Below are 20,384 nucleotides of genomic sequence, written 5' to 3'. Positions count from 1 at the left end.
GGGATACTAACCTACCATATGGAAATAAAGATAGTTTTACGTCTTCCTTACCAATTCTTAAGGCTTCATTGATTATTTTCTGTCTAGTTGCATGGGCTGGTATCTCTAGCACAGTGTTGAACAGCAGTGGAGAGAGTGGCTATCCTTGTGTTGTTCCTAATCTTAATGGAAATGCCTCGTGTGTTTCTCTGTTAAGTAAGATGCTGGATTTATCCCTAAGGTGTGTATATCTATCTATATTTTTTTTATTGTGGTAGATTATCTGTCTAGTGCTGTTATTTTGGGTGTTTTCATCGGGACTGTTTATTGAATTTTGTATGCGTTTTCAGCATCTAGAAAGGTAATCATATGAATACTTTAGACCTATTAATATATATGGTTTATGATATTAATGAGTTTCCCAATATTGAACCAATCTGAAATAAATCCCACTGGTTGTGCTATGTTGTTTTCTTAATATGATGTTGAATTCTGTTTGCTAATAATGATTTCCTAGTTAAATCTGTTGAATTAGTCGTCGAATTAAACTGATTACAGAGCACAGTTACCAGCAAAGTTTACAAACACATTTCAGGTAGAACAGATACTTTTGCTGATGCATACAATTGTAGTCACATGGCCAGTCCATTCGGGATTTTTAAAACTAGGTGGTACCTATTTCCTTTTCTTTTTCTTTTTTTTGTGAACTTTAGACTTGTGAAGGTGTTATCTGTTTAGATAACTTAACTGTGATATGTGTTGATTATAGCTGCCTGTGAAAGTCACAGGATCCCTAAAGATGTTCCATTTGGTTTCTTATATAGCAATACAGTTGGCCCAGATACATCTTTGTTATTACAAACTAATAAAAAGTACTCCTTATACCATAGTTGCTGTTTGAGAAAGGCTGGCATCCCCTGTAATGAGGTGAAGCAGTTGCGCAGAGCCGCGTGCCCACTGCACGTGGGTGCAGCTTGAGAAGCTGGATCCACGTATGCCTGGTGCTCTCAGGGAGGCCGTCGTGGGTTGCGTCTTGTCTGAAACATTTGTCTGTTGCCTGTCTTTTCACCTGTTCGGGTGTAGCTGACACTCCTGCTGCACTAGGAGTGATGTGAACGCCACACAAACTCAGTTCAGATAAGGGGAAACCATGAAACCAACATAATTGCCAGAGCACTTGTGTCAGCACTTCTGACACCTGTATGTCAGGGTCCCCAGCACCTCTCCCAGGCTTGGTGCTTTAGGGCTCATGGGACTCAGCTTGTGGTCATACGCCCAGCTAAGATTCATTATAGTGGCACAGCAAAGATGCATAGTGGCTCTGTAAGGGAAAAAGATGCCTCACACGGAGAGAGTCTGGAGAAATCCAGGCGCGGCTTCCTAAGCTCTCCCCTCTCCTGCCAGGCGGGGTCTCACAGAGCTGGCCCCTTTCCCAGCAGCAAGCTGCATTGACATGTGTACGTGTTTGTGCCCAGGGAAGCGCTCTAGAGACTCAAGTCCAAGTTTCCATTAGGGCTGGTCACGTACTCATTCTCTGTCAGTGACAACTCCCAAAGCTCCAGACTTGGAAAAGCAGAGGTGTCCCTGCACATCACACTGTCTGTATAGACAGCAGGCTGGCACAGAGGCGTTATGTGTGCGGGAGCATTCCAGAGCCAAGTTCCCAGATGCCAGCCTAGGGCAGCCCTGTAAGCAAGCCCTTCTGAAGCTAGGTCTGCTTTGTTAACTCTGTCTTGTACAGTTGTGTTGCTTTATTGTAGTTTTCTCATATGATCTACTCTAACACTGTATTCTTTATTTCAGTTTGAGCCCCAGCTACATAGATCTGACTGAGTGTCCCTACATGTGGCCCTACTGCTCCCAGCCCATCTACTATGGAGGAATGCCGACAGTTGTTAATGTCACCATCCTCAACGGCATGGGAGTCACAGGAAGAATTGTAGATAAGGTGAAACTTCTCTCTGACTTGGTCTCTGACTTGATGGTGAACTTAGACACAGCCCAGACCTTTAGGCCGTAGTTATTTCTGCTGAGGTTAAAAAAAGGAAAAGTTCCAGGCCGAGGAGAGAGGATCACTTGAGCCCAGGACTTTAAGACCAGCCTGAGCAACAAAGTGAGACCTGTCTCTACAAATAATAAAGAAATTAGCCAGGGATGGTGGTGCGTGCCTGTGGTCCCAGATACACAGGAGGCTGATGTGGGAGGATCACTTGAGTCTAGGAGGTTGAGGCTGCAGTGAGCCAAGATCATGCCATTGTACTCCAGCCTGGATGACAGAGCAAGACCCTGGCTGGGGAAAAAAAAAAAAAAAAGGAAATAGCCCTGTCTAGGCTACCAGGACTATTGGAAGTAGTGATTTGTTATATCCTGAGTCTGTTACAGAATAAGTCAGGGTATAAATTAATGAAACCAATTTTACTTTTTTGCTTTGGCATCTTGAGTTTGGCTCCTGAGTCAGCTAATTACATTTGATTTTTCATCTATACAATTTTGCAGCTATAATTAAAGGCCCAGTTGTAGTATTTCATTCTTTTTTTTTTTTTTGAGACAGAGTTTCACTCTTGTTGCCCAGGCTGGAGGGCAATGGCACAATCTCGGCTCTCTGCAACCTCTGCCTCCTGGGTTCAAGCGATTCTACTGACTCAGCCTCCCAGGTATCTGGGATTACAGGTGCCTGCCACCACGTCTGGCTAATTTTTTGCATTTTTAGTAGAGACAGGGTTTCACCATTTTGGCCAGGCCGGTCTCGAATTCCTGACCTCAGGTGATCCACCTACCTCAGCCTCCCAGAGTCCTGGGATTACAGGACATATGCATGGCACCAGTATACTTCTTAATGGTTGTTTATATAGAAATAGTACATTATAATTTGTTTACTATTTTCCTTTGAACTGTTCGGTAGTTTTCAATTATCAACATTTCACTGAATATTTTTGCATGTATGGTTTTCTTTTATTTTGAATTATTTCCTTAACATAAACTCCCTGGATTTGCTCCCTGAATCAAAGGGTGTGAACAGTCAAGGATGGCTCTTGGCACGTCCTACCAAATTCTGTCCAGTAGAGTTATGTCAGCTTAGACTGCTGCCAGTGGGGTTCAGGAGAACATGGCTCCACCAGATCTTCACTGGGTGATTTGCCTTTTTTTTTTTTTTTTTTTTTTTTTTTGAGACGGAGTCTTGCTCTCTCTCAGGCTGGAGTGCAGTGGCACGATCTCGGCTCACTGCAAGCTCTGTCTCCCGGGTTCACGCCATTCTCCTGCCTCAGCCTCCCGAGTAGCTGGGACTACAGGCGCCTGCCACCACCCCTGGCTAATTTTTTGTATTTTTAGTAGAGACGGGGTTTCACCGTGTTAGCCAGGATGGTCTCGATCTCCCGACCTCGTGCTCCTCCCGCCTTGCCCTCCCAAAGTGCTGGAATTACAGGTGTGAGCCACCGCGCCTGACCTGATCTGCCTTTTAAAGTGTTTTTATTCCATTAGTGTTTTAAAAAATTGAGATAAAATCCACGTATCATGAAATTCACCCTTTTAGGTCGCACAGTTTGGTGAGTTTTAGTATATTCACAAGGTTGTGCCAACATCTCCTTCAGGAACATTCCCTAAAAGAAACCTTATACGTATTATCAGCCACTCCTTCTTCCTTCCACCAGCCTTTGGCAAACAGCCTGCTTTCTGTCTCTGTAGGCTTGCCTGTTCTGGACTTCTCACATCAATGGAATCCTATAGCATCTGTCATTTTGTGCCCGGCTTCCTTCCCTCAGCCTCAGGTTTTCACGGTTTGTCCATGCCGTAGCGCTGTCAGTGCCGCGCTGCTTCCTACGTTGGAGTAGTGCTCCACTGGGCGGGTCGGCCACATGGCGTTTCTCCGTTCATCTGTTGCTGGGCGTTTGGCTGTTTTAGGTGGTACATCTTTCAGCTTTCAGCTTAGAGGGGGGTAAAACGGGTGCCTTGTGGAATGTGCACTTCACTTCTTTGTGGGGTGGATATCTTTGGTTGTGTTTACGAATTGTATTTCCTCTTGTATGAGTTACACATTCATTTTGTTGGCCCATTTTTCTCCTGGAATTGGGATTTTCTCTATCAATCCTAACAAGATAGTCCTGTCATAGAGAAATTCACCGTTGCTGTGTTTTCAGCAAACTGTTCCTCCAGGTGGTTCTCCTTTCCCTTTAATATTACTTACTGTGGTGGGGATTTTTTTCCACTGTAAAAGTTTTACATTTCATGTAGTTGAATTTTTATGTTTTATGACTTTTATTGTTTTGCAGATGAGAAACATCCTTCCAGAGATATAATAAAATTTCCATCTTATTTTTCTACTAAGTTTTATGTATATGATTGTTAAATATTTAATTGTTTCATCTATGTTAATTTGATATGTGTTACGAGAGATGGGCGAAAGTTTTTCACTTGCGAACCAGTGGCTCTAAGAGCATTTTCTAAAAATCTCTTTTCTTCCTCTTTATTTGGGACACCGTATCCTACAGATATTTTTCTTTTTCATGCTTTTTTCTTAACACACTGGCCTACTTGGGAAGTAAGCTCTGGCTGTGTGGATTGTGAGGGAAATGAGTAATTAGATTCGTCTGAAATACTGGTTAGTTGCAAGCTCTCAGTGATGTCTCTTCCAGATGGCCTTTGCTCATGCTTCCCTTTCTGCTTTTCTCCCACCTGGAGGGTAGAAGGGTGGTCATCTCGCAGCTGAGCCAGCCCTCCCTCCAGCCACCTGTTCCCAGCTTCAGAATGTGACTCGGGACAGCTGGTGTCCCTGTCATGTTACTACTTTCAATTAATGGGATTTTTTAAAGCATACAACTAATTGGGAAATAACCTTAAATCTGAGAGTTTTCATCTATGTAAGTTCTCTCAGTCAGATAAAGTTCTTCATTAAGGAACTTTTGTCAAAAGTTCCCCTGTTTTACAATAGAAAAAAAAATGTCTCCATAAAATTGGAGGCTGTCAGAAGTAGCGGTTCTAGACTTTTCTAGTGGTATGTTCGAGACAGTACATAGGCTGCTTTGGTTGTAGTTACTTAGTATCTGTGTATAAATTTTATTTTTCCCTATTTAATGAAATATTTCTCAGAACCAGTTTTGGTAAGAATTGAGTTTTTCTGGTTTCCACGTGTTTTCTCTTGGAGCTTTTCCCTTTAGCCTTTGTCTGATTTCTTTTTCCTGCAGCCTGACTGGCAGCCCTATTTGCCACAGAACGGAGACAACATTGAAGTCGCCTTCTCCTACTCCTCAGTCTTATGGCCTTGGTCGGGCTACCTGGCCATCTCCATTTCTGTGACCAAGAAAGCGGCTTCCTGGGAAGGCATTGCTCAGGGCCATGTCATGATCACTGTGGCTTCCCCAGCAGAGACAGAGGTAAGGATATGTGGGAAAGTGGCTTGTTTTCTTAGCTGTTTGACATCACCTTTCAGGGAGGGACAGGCCAAATGCCTGGGGTCTCCAGTGGAAGTACAGGTGACAGATAGGCTTAGCCTTGATGGCCACAATTGATGCTTCCAGGGCCTCCGGAGCAGCTGGAGTTTGAAGAAGTGGCTCAGTCAGTGAGTGCTAGCGCTTGCTGTTCTGTGGCCACACAACAGCAGAGAAGACTGTTGTCTACCAAATTTCAAGCTCAAAAGGAGTGCACCAAAAATATACATTCTCTAAAAGGAAATGCAGTGTTAATTCTAGGAGGCCGTAGTAGTTTTTATTAATAGAATATGCCTTACATTTTAACTCTTAAACTCTTTAAGTGTTTGAATGGACTTAGTTGTGATACATGAATCTTTCGTCACACGTTTGTTATTGGAAATTCTTGTGTTCAAATTATTTAGGTTAAATTGATAAATAGAAATGATGTTTTTAAACCTGAAAGTTTCTTTCTGGGCAATGAGGGCATTTCAAGTTTCTTTTTTTTTTTTTTAGTCAAAAAATGGTGCAGAACAGACTTCAACAGTAAAGCTCCCCATTAAGGTGAAGATAATTCCTACTCCCCCGCGAAGCAAGAGAGTTCTCTGGGATCAGTACCACAACCTCCGCTATCCACCTGGCTATTTCCCCAGGGATAATTTAAGGATGAAGAATGACCCTTTAGACTGGTAAGCACCTCACAGGATGCACTTCACCTTTCCAGCCTCCGTGTGGGAGGAGGCACCACTCTTCCTGCAGCTCTTGGAAAGGAGATGTTGCTCAGCTTCTCGTGGAGCCTGGACTGTGGTGACGCTGAGATGTTCGGGCTTTTACCATGCACTTGGGGCAGCCTGACTTCTCTTTTGAAACTTTCAAATGTATGATTGTGCAGTAAAAAGCTTGAAGTTCTCTTTAACTGTTCTCTTTTCCTTCCTTCTCCCATTGAGCCGGTCAGCAAAGCCATCAGTCTTACCCTCAAACTACATCCTGGGTCCTTCCATGTCTGGCCTTCTCCCCTCTCCCATCCTAGTCCATGCCGTTGTCATCTCTTGCCTGGACGGCATAAGTAGCTCCCGAGTGCCGCTGCTGTTGCTGTTGTTGCCCTAAGTTCCACTCCTCTTGTGGCAACCTTGGTAATCTTCTTAAAACATAAATTCTAACACAGTTTGCCTCAAGCTCTCCACTGACTGCCTATTCTAACTTCCTCACCTGGCCAAGCCCCCTGGTGTGACCCATGCAGCCCTTCAGAATCTGGCACTGCTTCTCCCCCATTCCCCATACCCCCTCTCCCTGTGCCTATTCCCTGCAGGGCAGCTGGGCTGACTTTCTCTTGGTCCATTAGCCAAGCTCATTTCTGCTTTCACGTTTGGACTAAGTTTGAACGCCATGCTGAAAGTAGGGGAAGGGGAAGCATTGAAAGATGTGACCAGGATAGTTACAGAGTCAGACTTGCCTTTTAAAATAAGATGTCCCTGGCAGCCAGATTGGAGGGGCTAAGACCAGAGACGGGTAGACAGGAAGTGGTGGGAAGTTCATAGACCAAGGAGAGCCTGTGGGCCTGCAGAAGAGCACCTGGAGTCCGTGCTGCTGAGGAGTAGGGTGCTGCGGGGCTGGGAGGTGAAAATGAGGTGACCCTAGAGGGTGTATACAGTGTCCCATAGGAAAGTGAGCACATTTGGGAGGGACGGGGATGGAAAGTTGACCAGTGGCAGTGATATCAGTTAGCTGTGCCGCTGTCTTAGCACCGTGGCCCTGCGTATCTTGTTCCAGCATCCCTGCACTCCTGCGGCCGTTTGCTAAGCTCTTCTGTCAGACACAGATGGTTGCCAGCAATTTACATGAACACCACTGCTATAGTGATGGTCCAGTACCCTTTAAACATGTCTTTGGCCATTTCTTCTGGTCATTTTGTCTCTTTCATGCACCTGCTAGGCACATGGTTTCTTCTTCTCAGCCGTTTCCGTGTGTCCAGAGCACACAGGTCTCCTAAGCTGATGCCTGTGCCAGTGGCCAGCCATCCAAGCCTTCTCTGTGGGCCATGGCATGGTGCTCCTGCAGAGGTGGCCCTGTGGCCAGATTTGCCTTTATTGCCAGTAAAGATTGATCATTTTAATGACGTGGCCTATTGTTTTTCAGGAATGGTGATCACATCCACACCAATTTCAGGGATATGTACCAGCATCTGAGAAGCATGGGCTACTTTGTAGAGGTCCTTGGGGCCCCCTTCACATGTTTTGATGCCAGTCAGTATGGTAAGTGGCGATGCTGTGCTAGCCAGATGGTCTTTCCGCCCACTTTGGATGTTTGTTAAATGTTTGAGAAGTGAATCCCAGTTTTCAGTGATAGCTACCAAGGGAGTATGCACCGTGGGCCCCACAGCTGGGTGAGCCTGGGGCGAGGTTCTGAAACAGGTGGTCGTGGGTGTGACACTCAGCTGAAATACAAGACAGACTGATTGGAGACAGGGACATTCATACGCTTTTTTCTTCAAGTTGAAAGCAGCTCTGCCGTATATTTTGCCCCTTCTCAAGTGAATGAAGATCTTTATCCTGAGCACACAAGTGAAATGAGATCACAGATAGTCGCTGTGTATTGCTGGGCCCTGGTCCTCTACTTTTTAGTCCCTTTTAAAGTGGTACAGGGTGGCACAAACCAGACTCTTAGGTGTCAGTAACCTGAGGCATGTATCTGGTGACACTGTTTCTGCAGTGGTGGTGTCCTGTCATTCAGAGGTGACAGTTCGCAGCCTTGGTTCTTTGTTCATCAGGCACTTTGCTGATGGTGGACAGTGAGGAGGAGTACTTCCCCGAAGAGATCGCCAAGCTCCGGAGGGACGTGGACAACGGCCTCTCGCTCGTCATCTTCAGTGACTGGTACAACACTTCAGTTATGAGAAAAGTGAAGTTTTATGATGAAAACACAAGGTACTGTTGACATGCATTGGTATTTGGATAAAAAATGTGACTTTTGGGGAATTGAATTCTACCCAGCAAATACTTAAGTGATGATTTGACCTGTTGGTGGTCTTTCCAGTTAGCACAGACACGTTCAGAGAGCTTGATTTGAAAAAAAGCCCTTTCGACTGAGCGCGGTGGCTGACGCCTATAATCCCAGCACTTTGGACGGCTGAGTTGGGCAGATCAGTTGAACCTGGGAGGCCAAGGCTGCAGTGAGCTGAGATCAAACCACTGTACTCCAGCCTGGGTGTCAGAGAGACCCTATCTCAAAGAGAAAAAATAAAACACAAAAAAGAAAATAGTCCTTTATACAGTAGAGAGGTTCTTGAAAATTGCTCGGCCGGGCGCGGTGGCTCACGCTTGTAATCCCAGCACTTTGGGAGGCCGAGGCGGGCGGATCACGAGGTCAGGAGATCGAGACCACGGTGAAACCCCGCCTCTACTAAAAATACAAAAAATTAGCTGGGCGTGGTGGCGGGCGCCTGTAGTCCCAGCTACTCGGAGGGGCTGAGGCAGGAGAATGGCATGAACCTGGGAGGCGGAGCTTGCAGTGAGCCGAGAGTGTGCCACTGCACCCCAGCCTGGGCGACAGAGCGAGACTCCATCTCAAAAAAAATAAAAAATAAAAAAAAGAAAATTGCTCATAAAGTAAGATGTTTATTGACTGTGAGTACTGTTAATAATATAGAGGTTTCATTGTCTTTCCTTGTTAATCTTAGATATGAGATACTTCAGCTTTAAACTTCTGTTTAATTCTTTTTCACTCGCACTCTGTTACTGAGTATATATAAATTTAAATGCACCAAAGGAACTGTTGCTTAAAGAATATTTCGAGTAAATTATTGTATATTTAGATATTGTATATTTACAATAATTAATTTACTTATCTTTGTAGTAATTAATTTACTTATCTTTGTAGTAATTAATTTACTCAAAGGGAATAGTGTCCTCCCCTTAATTGGGATCAAGGACTCCCAATGTATTATAAACATAATCACCTTTATGTTTCGAATGGGTTTCTTTACAGTCTGTGACTGAACGTTTCTGTGCTTCTTTCTCATCTCCTTTTCCTTCACTGAGCCTTGCTAGGTCTGGTCCATTTTGGTAAAGTACTGATTTTGATTTCATAAAATAAATTTTGCTTTAATTAATTCTGCACATCAGCCGAAGCACTTAAATTTGCAGTTTTACCCAAACCCATACAGTTGGTTTCAGTTGAAGCCTTAGTGTGGAAGGAGTGGATTGTGGCAGGAGAAATTGAGTTTTGTCACAGAGACTAAATAACTGTGTACGGAGTGTCTTCATTCCCTGTTCCCTGTGTGTCTGTTACTACCTCCCCAGGCAGTGGTGGATGCCGGATACCGGAGGAGCTAACATACCAGCTCTGAATGAGCTGCTGTCCGTGTGGAACATGGGGTTCAGCGATGGCCTGTATGAAGGGGAGTTCACCCTGGCCAACCATGACAGTAAGGCTCTGTTTCCCGAGGGCATGGTCTTAGGCGTGAGAGCAGAAGCTCTACACCTCTGAAGTCTATCTAGATTTCTTGAGAAAGAGAATGATGATCCCTCAGTTAGCTGGAGTCTGTGGAAAGAACTCATCAGTATTTTCAAAAGTGCATTTGTGAGGCTCTAGTTTTGTCCAGATTTTTTTTTAAATGAAAATATGTAGCCGTTCCTAATTTTAGTGCCCCCTGTTAGAGTCTTTATGTAATAGTCCCAAATAGGAACTACCTCACAGCTTCTTAATTATTTACAAAGTGCTATTCATGAAATAACTTTGTGTTTCTCGTGTAGGAAGTTTCCCCACAGATAAGGTTTTGGTAGTTGGTTTTGAGAACAACGTCTTAAGCATTCTTACTACCCATTCTGCAGGTCTGGACAGCTTGTTTTGAGCCTTTAACTGCTGTGAATTATAACATCTGTGCAGAAACCTAATGTTAATAGTATTTTTCTTTGAATTACAAAATGTATTCAGAAACCTGATGTTAGTAGTGTTTTTTACTGGAATTTTGAGGAGATTACTTGTACTTTATGTGTGACAAGGCAATAGCAGCTCCTCCCTCAAGATTAAAAACAATTTAAAAAAATACATAGCATCTGAAGAATGTATTTTGGATAAACGAGTAGCTATTATTTATTAAAGCGTTCGGCATTCCTGCGTTCCCTTGACTTTGAACACTCTTTCCTAGTGTATTATGCGTCAGGGTGCAGCATCGCGAAGTTTCCAGAAGATGGCGTCGTGATAACACAGACTTTCAAGGACCAAGGTAAAGGATGCCATTCATGGGCCTTCTGCTGCTTCTTTCTCTCTCTCCGTTTTCCCCCGCTTCTCTCTCTCTCTCTCTCTCTCTCTCATCTCTGTCTCTCTTTAATAAAAGCTTTATTGCATATAATTTACATACCGTAACAGTTGCCCTTTTAAAGTGTACAATTCGGTGGTTTTTAGTGTATTTTCAAAATTGTGGAACCATCACCATTGTCTACTTCCAGAACAATTTTATCACCCCAGTAAGAAATCCCATGCCCATTTGACGTTTTGGCTTCTTTTAAAATTTATTGCAATATTACTTGAATGGTACCCACCACTTTGGGAGGCTGAGACAGGCAGATCACGAGGTCAGGAGATCGAGACCATCCTGGCTAACACAGTGAAACCCCGTCTTTACCAAAAATATAAAAATTTAGCCAGGCGTGATGGCACGCACCTGTATTCGCAGCTACTCAGGAGGCTGAGGCAGGAGAATCGCTTGAACCTTGGAGGCAGAGGTTGCAGTGATCCAAGATCATGCCACTGCACTCCAGCCTGGGCGACAGAGGGAGACCATCTCAAAAAAAAAAAAAAAAAAAAAAAACTACCTTCAAGGTTACTTGATGAATTTTTTTGTTACCCTTTATAAATTGTTCTGCTTCTGTGATTGCCAGATTACCAAGGTTTTAGAAAAATGAAAATGTTCAAGATTCATTTTTGTCATGCAAATTGATACTGTGTATTTCAGAATGAGAGGCCCCCTCCCTTGTAAAGTTGCCATCTTCTGTACGTGGAAGTTAAGGATAGTTTTGTTAGTTGAAAACGATGAAAAAAGAGGATTTCTCTCCTTATCTACTTGCAACTGGAATATAGAATTTATTTTTATATTACCTGGAAGGAATTTTTTTCTTTTATCAAAAGCAAGGTTGATCAGTAACTGGATCTGTGTTTAATAGGGTTATATTTCACCTTTAGGCACATACTGATTGTTTTTACAGTTACTTGGCCATGGGTTAGTGATTCTTTCTAAAAGCATTTCTCATAGACAGTATCACTTCAGGTCCTAGCTATAAACAATGGATCACAGCGGTGGTCTCATTGGCTTGTACCCTCTGGGAGATCCTTGTTTTTGGTTGGTGGGTGGGGAGAATCAGAAGTAGATTTAAGGATACGTGCTTTCTTTTGGCGTTCTACTACAGTGTGAAAGTGAAATTTTTTAAAGGGGCATTTTATTCCCATAAAGACTTTAAGTTGAATAATCTTTTGGGTACAAAATAAGAATTTGAAAATAGGAATTTGGGTTATGCCTGATCAGAAAAGACCCTGGTGGCAGAAATAAAAACTCCCATCAAATACCACAAGGCAAATGGTGGTGAGTGTGTTCCAGTTTTTCGTGACTGCTTCCCTCTTCCAAAGAAAAGCGTATTTTGTCTTTTACTCAGCTCCTAGTAGGATTCCTGCACAGAGAGCAGGGAATGTCACGTTTATAGAGCTACAGACATTTCAGATATTATCAACACAGACAATACTAGGTTCTGATGAAGACGTACATCATGTTCTAGTGCAGAGGAAAGCAATTGAATTAGGGGCAGAGACTCCTAGATTATCTGGTGGTGCCACTGATGATGCTGCCTGTGGCATTTATACATTTTTGACTTCTTGATTTGTTACAAATTTTAAATTATGTCATCTGGGCAAAGATAGGAGGCTGTGCTGTTGGAACATGTGTCTTTGTGAAATTAATGTAACTGATGTCTTAAACCTAAATTTAAAATATGTGGACATACTTTTAAAAATTAGTTACATTTGTCCTAGCTTTTCATAATAAAACATGAAACCTGGGTAGTAGTATATATGACTGTATTCATAGAGAAACCTGTGTGTTTAGCAAGAGCTGCTGGCTGCCCTTTGTGTAGGTGTCTGAAAACATAGGCCTTTCAGGATAATAAGAGGGGACAAAATTTAGGGTTTTTTTTTAAGAGAGAAAGAGGCAGCACCTTTGCAATTGTAAATATTAGGTACTGCCATGGCAAGTAAAAATGAAAGTGGATAGATACGGAAATACACACAAAGTGAATTTTGCTAAAACAAATTAATGGCACTTAAGACATTTCCATTCTAACAGGCTTATTCTTAAGGCTTTTCTATTCTAAAAATTTGCAGTGTTTTAATTGAATATTAGATTTTGTAAATGTGGTTTATTTGTCACGTGGATGAAGTCTCAGGAAATAACTCACTGCTCAGTGGAAACTCTCATGGCTGTTGTTTTTGTTGTGTTGTTTCAGGGTTGGAGGTTTTAAAGCAGGAAACAGCAGTTGTTGAAAACGTCCCCATTTTGGGACTTTATCAGATTCCAGCTGAGGGTGGAGGCCGGATTGTACTGTATGGGGACTCCAATTGCTTGGACGACAGTCACCGACAGAAGGGTAGGAAAAACGCAAATGGGCTTAGTGACTTCAGCACTCAGATCCTTTCTTCCCTTTGTTTCTGGAAAGGCGCCCGTGAGATGCTGGCAGATCAGCTGACATCTGTTCACTTGAGCCAGGGTCAGCTGGAGACGTTGCAGTCGGTTTGATTGCTTGGATTATTTTGATAGGTGTCTGAGTCTGCACACATTTAATAAGCAAAACAAAGCTACTTGTTCGGGCAATGATGCCTCTTCTCCATCTTCACCTTCCTGAGGCCAGTGGAGGCGGGACCCCCGCGTTCTGGTGGAGAGCCCCTTCCCTGACTTCCTTGGGGCCTGCCCCTCCCAGGCTTCCTACCCCATGCTGCCTGTACTTTGTGGGCACTGCCACGTGGGGGCGCCCTTCTCTGGTCTGACCCACTCTTTTCCTGGAGGGCTGGCTCTTGGCTGTCCTTCCAGACCGAGAATTCGGGCATTTCTGAGCCTTTATCAGTGAAGAGCATTTGTTATCTTGAGGCATGAAGGGGAGGCAAATGGGCACACCAGTCCTCTTCCCTCCGCCTCTTTGTCAGTCTCTCGATGCATCCTTTGGATTTGGGGGCTTGAGGTTGGGCACAGACTATTTTTTTCATTTTGTAAAGGGGAAAAAGTGGTGAAAGTGCTCCATGTTTTACCTGGTAAGATGATAACAACACCAGGCCTGAAAGGCAACCTTCTCATGCACTATGACCACTGGGGAACTCGAGGCAGAGGGCGGGTGGTGAGTGACAAGAACGAGGCCCTGACAGCGTGCACTGAGAGGTGTGTGTGTGCCCCTCTGTTTCAGGCTGAAGTTGACTACATTCCTGGCATTTATGTAAATCCCTAGACTGGGATGGGTCTTTTTAAAAATCAAAAATGGGCCGGGCACGGTGGCTCACACCTGTGATCCCAGCACTTTGTAGGCCGAGGTGAGTGGATCACGAGGTCAGGAGTTCGTGACCAGCCTGGCCAACACAGTGAAACCGCGTCTCTACTAAAAATACAAAAATTAGCCAGGGGTGGTGGCGTGCACCTGTAATCCCAGCTACTTGGGAGGCTGAGGTGGGAGAGTTGCTTGAACCCGGGAGGCGGAGGTTGCAGTGAGCCAAGATCGTGTCACTGCACTCCAGCCTGGGTGACAGAGCAAGACACTGTTTAAAAATAATAATAATAAAATAAAAAAAAAATTAAAAGTGAGGGTTAAAGTCACAGTTAAAGGAGATTAATGTTTTATTTCCACAGAGATTTTAAGACCTGAGATCTCCTGGTAAGAGTCTTTATTAAATTGTAAATGCCTGAGAGGATGGTCCTAGGCCTTCAATTTAAAATGGCAGCTTTTTTAATCTTTCAGGGGCATTAAGCACTTGACCAGAAGTGCCCTTTAATGACAGGAAAGTACTTAATGGCATTTTTCTCACATGGATCTTGTCTAGTCCAGGTTGATGGTGATGGGACTTGAAGGGGCAGACACAGGAGAAACGAGATGGAAACAGAAGCTCCAGGTTTCAATACCGGGTTGTGCCTTCGCCCTCAGAAAGGATCCTTTGGGAACGGGAGCTGTTGCTAGCCCAGTGCCTTGACTCTGAGGTGTCCCTGAAAACAAATTGCCCTTTCTGTGCTGTCACACTTCCAGTGGTCAGGGCCCTGCCGACTCGAAGCCCAGCTGAAGTGAACAGATGCTCCATGGGTGTTGGGCCTTGCCTCCACCCCCTGGGGTGTCAGTACAGTTCCTTCTCCCCAGGAGAGCCTCTGGGACGCAGCAGGAGCCATGGCCCTCCGTTCTTCTCTCCCTGTTGCCCCTGAGCCCCCGCTCTCAGGCCCTTCTTTTTTCAGTGGGTGTCACATGGTCTCACTGTCTCTGAATGAGCTCCATTCTGCCCCCGTCCATGAGGAGCTGAGTGTTGCACTCAGGTGGTTGGTGCAGCCTGGTGGACAGTCGTGCTGACCACCTGGAGCCCTGGGGCACTGGGAGTGGAGCCCTGGTCAGGTCATGGCTATGTGTGCTGATCTGGCTGGGCTGGGCCACTGAGAATGCATGTCTTATGAGAATAGGGGAATCTGGAACGTGTTGGATTTACTTTGACCTAAACTCGTGACTTCTGAACTCCCATTTCCCCGTCTTCTGGGGACTAACTTAAAAAAAAATTCCTTTAGAGGTTTGTTTTTAAAAGCTAAATTCCGGGCCACGTGTGGTGGCTCATACCTATAATCCCAGCACTTTGGGAGGCTGAGGCAAGAAGATCACTTGAGCCTAGGAGTTTGAGACCAGCCAGACCCATTTCTGCAAAAAAGAAAAAATTAGCCAGGCATGGTGTCATGTGCCTGCAGTCTCAGCTACTTGGGAGGCTGAGGCAGGAGGATCACTTGAGCTCAGGAGCTCAAGGCTGCAGTGAGCTATGATTGTGCCACTGCACTGGGTGACAAGAGCGTGACTCTGTCTGGAAAAAAAAAAAAAAAAAAAGGAATTCCTAAACAGGCTTGTTGACTTTGCAGACTGCTTTTGGCTTCTGGATGCCCTCCTCCAGTACACATCGTATGGGGTGACACCTCCTAGCCTCAGTCACTCTGGGAACCGCCAGCGCCCTCCCAGTGGAGCAGGCTCAGTCACTCCAGAGAGGATGGAAGGTGAGTGGATGGGCAGGATGCCTTGGGGAGGGAATTGCATCCAGCTGAACATGATGCTACTTCAGCCAGTGGCTGTGCCTGCCAGCAAGTGGGGCCAGTTTGTGTGCGCCGCTGAGCAGTTTTCGTAATGGCTGCGGGTAGACCAGCACTCAGCGGATCTAACCTGCCGAGAGGCCATCCTTAGTCCCCAGAGGGCCATGATCGAGGACCCAGTGTGCAGCTGCTTTCCCACGCGCACCCCAACCCTCACGCCCCTCCAGGTGTGTTTACTGTCCTGCTCTCACAGGTGAGAACAGTGGCTCCTACAGCTCTTCAGGAAGAATCACCAACATTCTAGAGCACTTGCCAGGTCCCAGGCAGCAGGCTGGGATGCTCACCTCTCAGTAATCCTGTGAAAAGAGATATTATTATTCCCAGTTTCCAGATGAGGAAATGAGAGCTGAGAGAAATTAGTTAACTGCCTGAGATCCCCCGGGCAGTACGTGGTCGTGGAGCCTCAACTCCCGTCTGGGGCCTGTGCTAGTGCCGTGGGGCCCCCAGCTGCTTGGCACTTAGTGGGGTGGGTATCAGTGCCTGTAAGTCCCTGCTGTGCTGGTCCTTACAGCGCTGCCCCTGGAAGGCTCATGGGGGCCACAGGCGTCATTTAAAATTTTCCAGGAGCTGCGTTTAAAAAGTAAAAAGAAACACAGATGAAACTATTTTAATAACATACCTGAGCCCAAGACATGAAGAATATTAGAATTTAAACACATGATACCTTATTTCAGTTGCTCAATAGCTACATGTGGTTGGCAGCTACAGTGTTCAATGGTGCAGATCTAAGAAATAGAAAGAATTTTGAAAATGCAGAGTGGTTTTTTATTTGGCCAGAGAATTAAATATTTTAGAAGAGAACTATTTTTTCCATGAAACCAGTCTGTAGCTAATATTCCGCAGGTGTAGCCTTGCGTGTGTCAGTGGTGGTCAGCAACGGTTGACCAGCCAGTGCCGTGCACACATCTGCCCATCTTCAAGGGAACGGTTCTGATGTTCTCACCCTCCTTCAGTAATGGAAACACACATTGTCCGGGAGGAACCACTCAGGCGTGGCTCCTGCAGCTCATGGAGGATAGCTTAATAGAGCACAGGGGCTCTGTGCTCTGTTGTGGGAAAGCAGACAAACTCATAATAAAGCCCTCTTTTTTCCTTTGCATTTTAATAATAGAGATGATTTTCTTTTTTGTTGATATTGCTGCTAACCACAGGAAACCATCTTCATCGGTACTCCAAGGTTCTGGAGGCCCATTTGGGAGACCCAAAACCTCGGCCTCTGCCAGCCTGTCCACATTTGTCTTGGGCCAAACCACAGCCTTTAAACGAGACGGCGCCCAGGTTAGTGTCCGCCTGTGCCCTTCCACTCTTTCCACGGGGCTTGTGAGTCATTGCTTTTCTTATAGGAGAGAATGGAATTTTACTGACATCACTATGGAATTGTCAGATCTTCAAGCTTGTCATTTGCGACAGTTATTTGGTGAACCTCGTATTGGCGTTTGGAAACAGGCTCTTTGGTGGTATCCTGCATAAAAAGTGCTTTGGATAATTAGCACTTTGTTACATTGGGTTAATTCTTTTCTAAAAAGCTGTGATCCAACAGAGTGATTTCATGTGATCTGGAGCTCTGAGTCCTGTGGTTGGGGAGTTGAGAGCTGCCGGCTGCAGTGTGTTCCCTGTTTGAGACATTGATGATAAGATACAGATAGTTCCCTTCTTCTGTCATCCCCGGGGGCCGCGGTTGCAGCCTGTCCAAGAAGAGCATGCTTCTGTGTCATTACGTCCTGTGCTGACTGTGACTGGGGGTGAAAGCACCCGCCTCCGATGACAGGCTGTGACCTCTGCTGCTGTCACTGCACTCCTGTGTGCAGTGCCGCCTGGATCCCTTCTCCAGCTCACTGTCTAACTCGGCTTCTTCATTTGCATCGTTTCCTTTCCGTACCCAGTGTTTGAGGTGGCCCTGCTGTTTCCCTCTGTGGCTAGGACCAGCTCGGTGTGGCTGGTCCCCTTTTTCTCCAGATCCCACCCCCTTACTTTTTCTGTGACGTCCCTGGCCTAAACAGGACAATATAAGAAGAAAGGGGGAGCTTCTCCTGAGAAAGGGGATGAAGCCAGGGACAGTTGTCAGAGCTGTGCCCCTGGCCGGGCAGGCACACCTCCCACCCCATCAAGCAGGAGTCTTGCCCTCTGAGCCCCCCTGGCCGCCTGGTACCCAGCCCCTCTTCCCGGCCCCTCAGGCAGGAGGCTACCCTCTAGACAGGCCCCCTGCCTGCCTTCTTTTCCTCCAGTGATGGTATGGGGCCAGGGACAGAGGCCACCCTCCGTCCTATAAGGTGAAGAGGAGAGTGCCCATGTGAAGGTGGCGAGGCTGCCTTCCGCCTTTACTCCTCATCATAAACCGAAAGTGCTAAACACACCACGCACTGACCATATGTCTTCATTTCGAATATGCTTAATAGAACACAGGAAAATGGTAGAATCATCACATTGTCTCATCAGTAGCTTTCTTCGTGAACCTTAATTACTGGGTACTTTCCATTCCAGTTCACATCTCATCATTTAAAAATTTCTGATAAGCTTCCATTTTTGCATCTTATTTATTTATAACCTCCTCTTAGCCTAGCATTCAAACCAGAGTTTATATTCCAGCCATGGTCAGCAATTCATACTCAGTGAACAGTGTTAGCTGAAGTTCCAGAAACCCAATTATTCTCCACAGTGTTGTTTTCAGGACTTGAAGCAGATAACAATATCCTTTCTATCCTTGGCTATCTACCTGTTCACATCAAATAATCCATCACATACTGAACCGGCCCATCCAGCACGTTGATAATGGACAGCTCCTGGAATTTGATTTTCACAATCACTCAGTAATTCCTTCTTCTCAGTACGCTGCTGGGTTTTACATTTATCTTGCTTTTCACATCTTGTTGAAAATTATTCTCGGTCCCCAGAGACCTAGATCGACGCATATTCTGAGTCTCTAAAAGAGATTTGAGACCAGGAGATAGCTCCAGATGCTGTCAGCCCAGTGCCAGGGGCAGGTTTCCATCTGTGAAGTGGAGAGGTGCTTTGGGCTTCTCTGTTGGCATCAGGTGCCCATACCTAGGGCAGCTATGGAAGTGTCAGCGTCCTCCCTGAGAGGAACCCCTGCTCCGGTGGCTCCTCAGTCCTTCCGTCAGTATGCTGTAAAGCAGTCACATGCTAATGGGTGTGGACTGTTAAACCATGACTGCTCCACTAGGAAGTGCCATCGCCAAAGAATTAGATTCTGGAACAGGATGTCACCGTTAGAATGGAAATACAGCGGCCGGGCGTGGTGGCTCACGCTTGTAATCCCCGCACTTTCAGACGCCGAGGCGGGCGGATCCCGAGGTCAGGAGATCAAGACCACGGTGAAACCCCGTCTCTACTAAAAATACAAAAAAATTAGCCGGGTGTGGTGGCGGGCGCCTGTAGTCCCAGCTACGCGGAGAGGCTGAGGCAGGAGAATGGCGTGAACCCGGGAGGCGGAGCTTGCAGTGAGCCGAGATTGCGCCACTGCACTCCAGCCTGGGCGACAGAGCGAGACTCCGTCTCAAAAAAAAAAAAAAGAATGGAAATATAGCCCATATATATTCAGCTACAAAGTCATAAAGCCTAAATATCATTGATTCCGTAACTTAACACTGTCAGTTTAATTTTCAGACTGATTAAACCTGAAGTGTAAAATTAAATCCTGTAAAATAGGACGGGTTATAATGAGTGCTCATTGGCATTCAGGCAGTTGCCGAGCTGGGAGTACCGAGTGGGAGTCTCTGTCTTGCCTGCCTGAGAAGCCTCTACTCAGACCAGCCCTTGCCTGCCAGCTTGGCCTTGACTTTCTGCCTAATTGCTGATAGGACTGGACGTCTTTGCTTTCACTTGCCCAAAGTGAAAGAGACAGGCCGACAGTTTCCAAATGAGTAACCGAAAAATAGAGAATTTTTAATTTGCAAACTTACTGTATTCTTCCCCCTCACTTAAGCCAGAGTAGTGTTTTTCCCATCGCGCTCTTCGCTCTAGCTCCGGTGTCTTCCCAAGCTCTGTGCTGCTGTTGCCAGCATATCAGCCTCTCTCTGTTCTTTGGGTCTAAATTGCACTGGCCTGAAAAGTTTTTCAGATCCCAGAGTTAATAATGATACTGTGCACCGCAGAGTACAGAAAACGCACACGTTCATTTGATCATCCCCCGCCTGCAGGCAAGGCAGATGGGGACCCCACGTTTTGCTGCTCAGACTCTCCCCCATTGTTGGTTCCTTGTATGTTTCGTATTCTCCCTGGAGACAGTGGTTTCTTCAGAGACAAAGATGCTGTCTGGTTCCCAGCACCAGTTTGCCCACTCCATAATATGCCGTGGTTGTGGAGTCACCATTGCCTCCGACTCTCCAGGCCTTAGGGAGCGGACCTCGATAGCCCCAGGCTCGTGTCCACTCAGCAGGCTCAGCTCCTCCCGCCCACAGGCTCCTTCCAGGGCCTCGCTTGGAGTGTCCTCCCGAGGCGCTTGGTTATGTTTCCAGCTTTATGCAAAAACAGGCTCCTGCTGGTCATATTGTAAACTCAGTAGAATCTCATGAACAGGCCGGGCGCGGTGGCTGACGCGTGTTATCCCAGCACTTTGGGAGGCTGAGGCGGGTGGATCACGAGGTCAGGAGATCAAGACCACGGTGAAACCCCGTCTCTACTAAAAATACAAA

The 20,384-nt window shown here is 45.7% G+C and overlaps 1 protein-coding gene across 1 annotated transcript in view; it reads left to right on the top strand.

The window, feature by feature from the left end:
* The window catches only part of MBTPS1 (membrane bound transcription factor peptidase, site 1), a 64,034-nt gene that overhangs the window by 40,878 nt on the left and 2,772 nt on the right, over nucleotides 1-20,384 (top strand). Inside the window, exons 12-21 of the mRNA XM_003272484.4 lie at nucleotides 1,783-1,927; nucleotides 5,160-5,348; nucleotides 5,898-6,070; nucleotides 7,518-7,633; nucleotides 8,149-8,305; nucleotides 9,680-9,804; nucleotides 10,528-10,605; nucleotides 12,872-13,012; nucleotides 15,508-15,639; nucleotides 16,884-17,010. Coding sequence (XP_003272532.1) covers nucleotides 1,783-1,927; nucleotides 5,160-5,348; nucleotides 5,898-6,070; nucleotides 7,518-7,633; nucleotides 8,149-8,305; nucleotides 9,680-9,804; nucleotides 10,528-10,605; nucleotides 12,872-13,012; nucleotides 15,508-15,639; nucleotides 16,884-17,010 — 1,383 coding nt within the window. The remainder of the gene's footprint in view (nucleotides 1-1,782; nucleotides 1,928-5,159; nucleotides 5,349-5,897; nucleotides 6,071-7,517; nucleotides 7,634-8,148; nucleotides 8,306-9,679; nucleotides 9,805-10,527; nucleotides 10,606-12,871; nucleotides 13,013-15,507; nucleotides 15,640-16,883; nucleotides 17,011-20,384) is intronic.

The sequence above is a fragment of the Nomascus leucogenys genome, chromosome 2, assembly GCF_006542625.1.
Source record: "Nomascus leucogenys isolate Asia chromosome 2, Asia_NLE_v1, whole genome shotgun sequence".
NCBI classification, from domain to species: domain Eukaryota; kingdom Metazoa; phylum Chordata; class Mammalia; order Primates; family Hylobatidae; genus Nomascus; species Nomascus leucogenys.
This window is presented reverse-complemented; position numbering and strand designations above follow the sequence as displayed.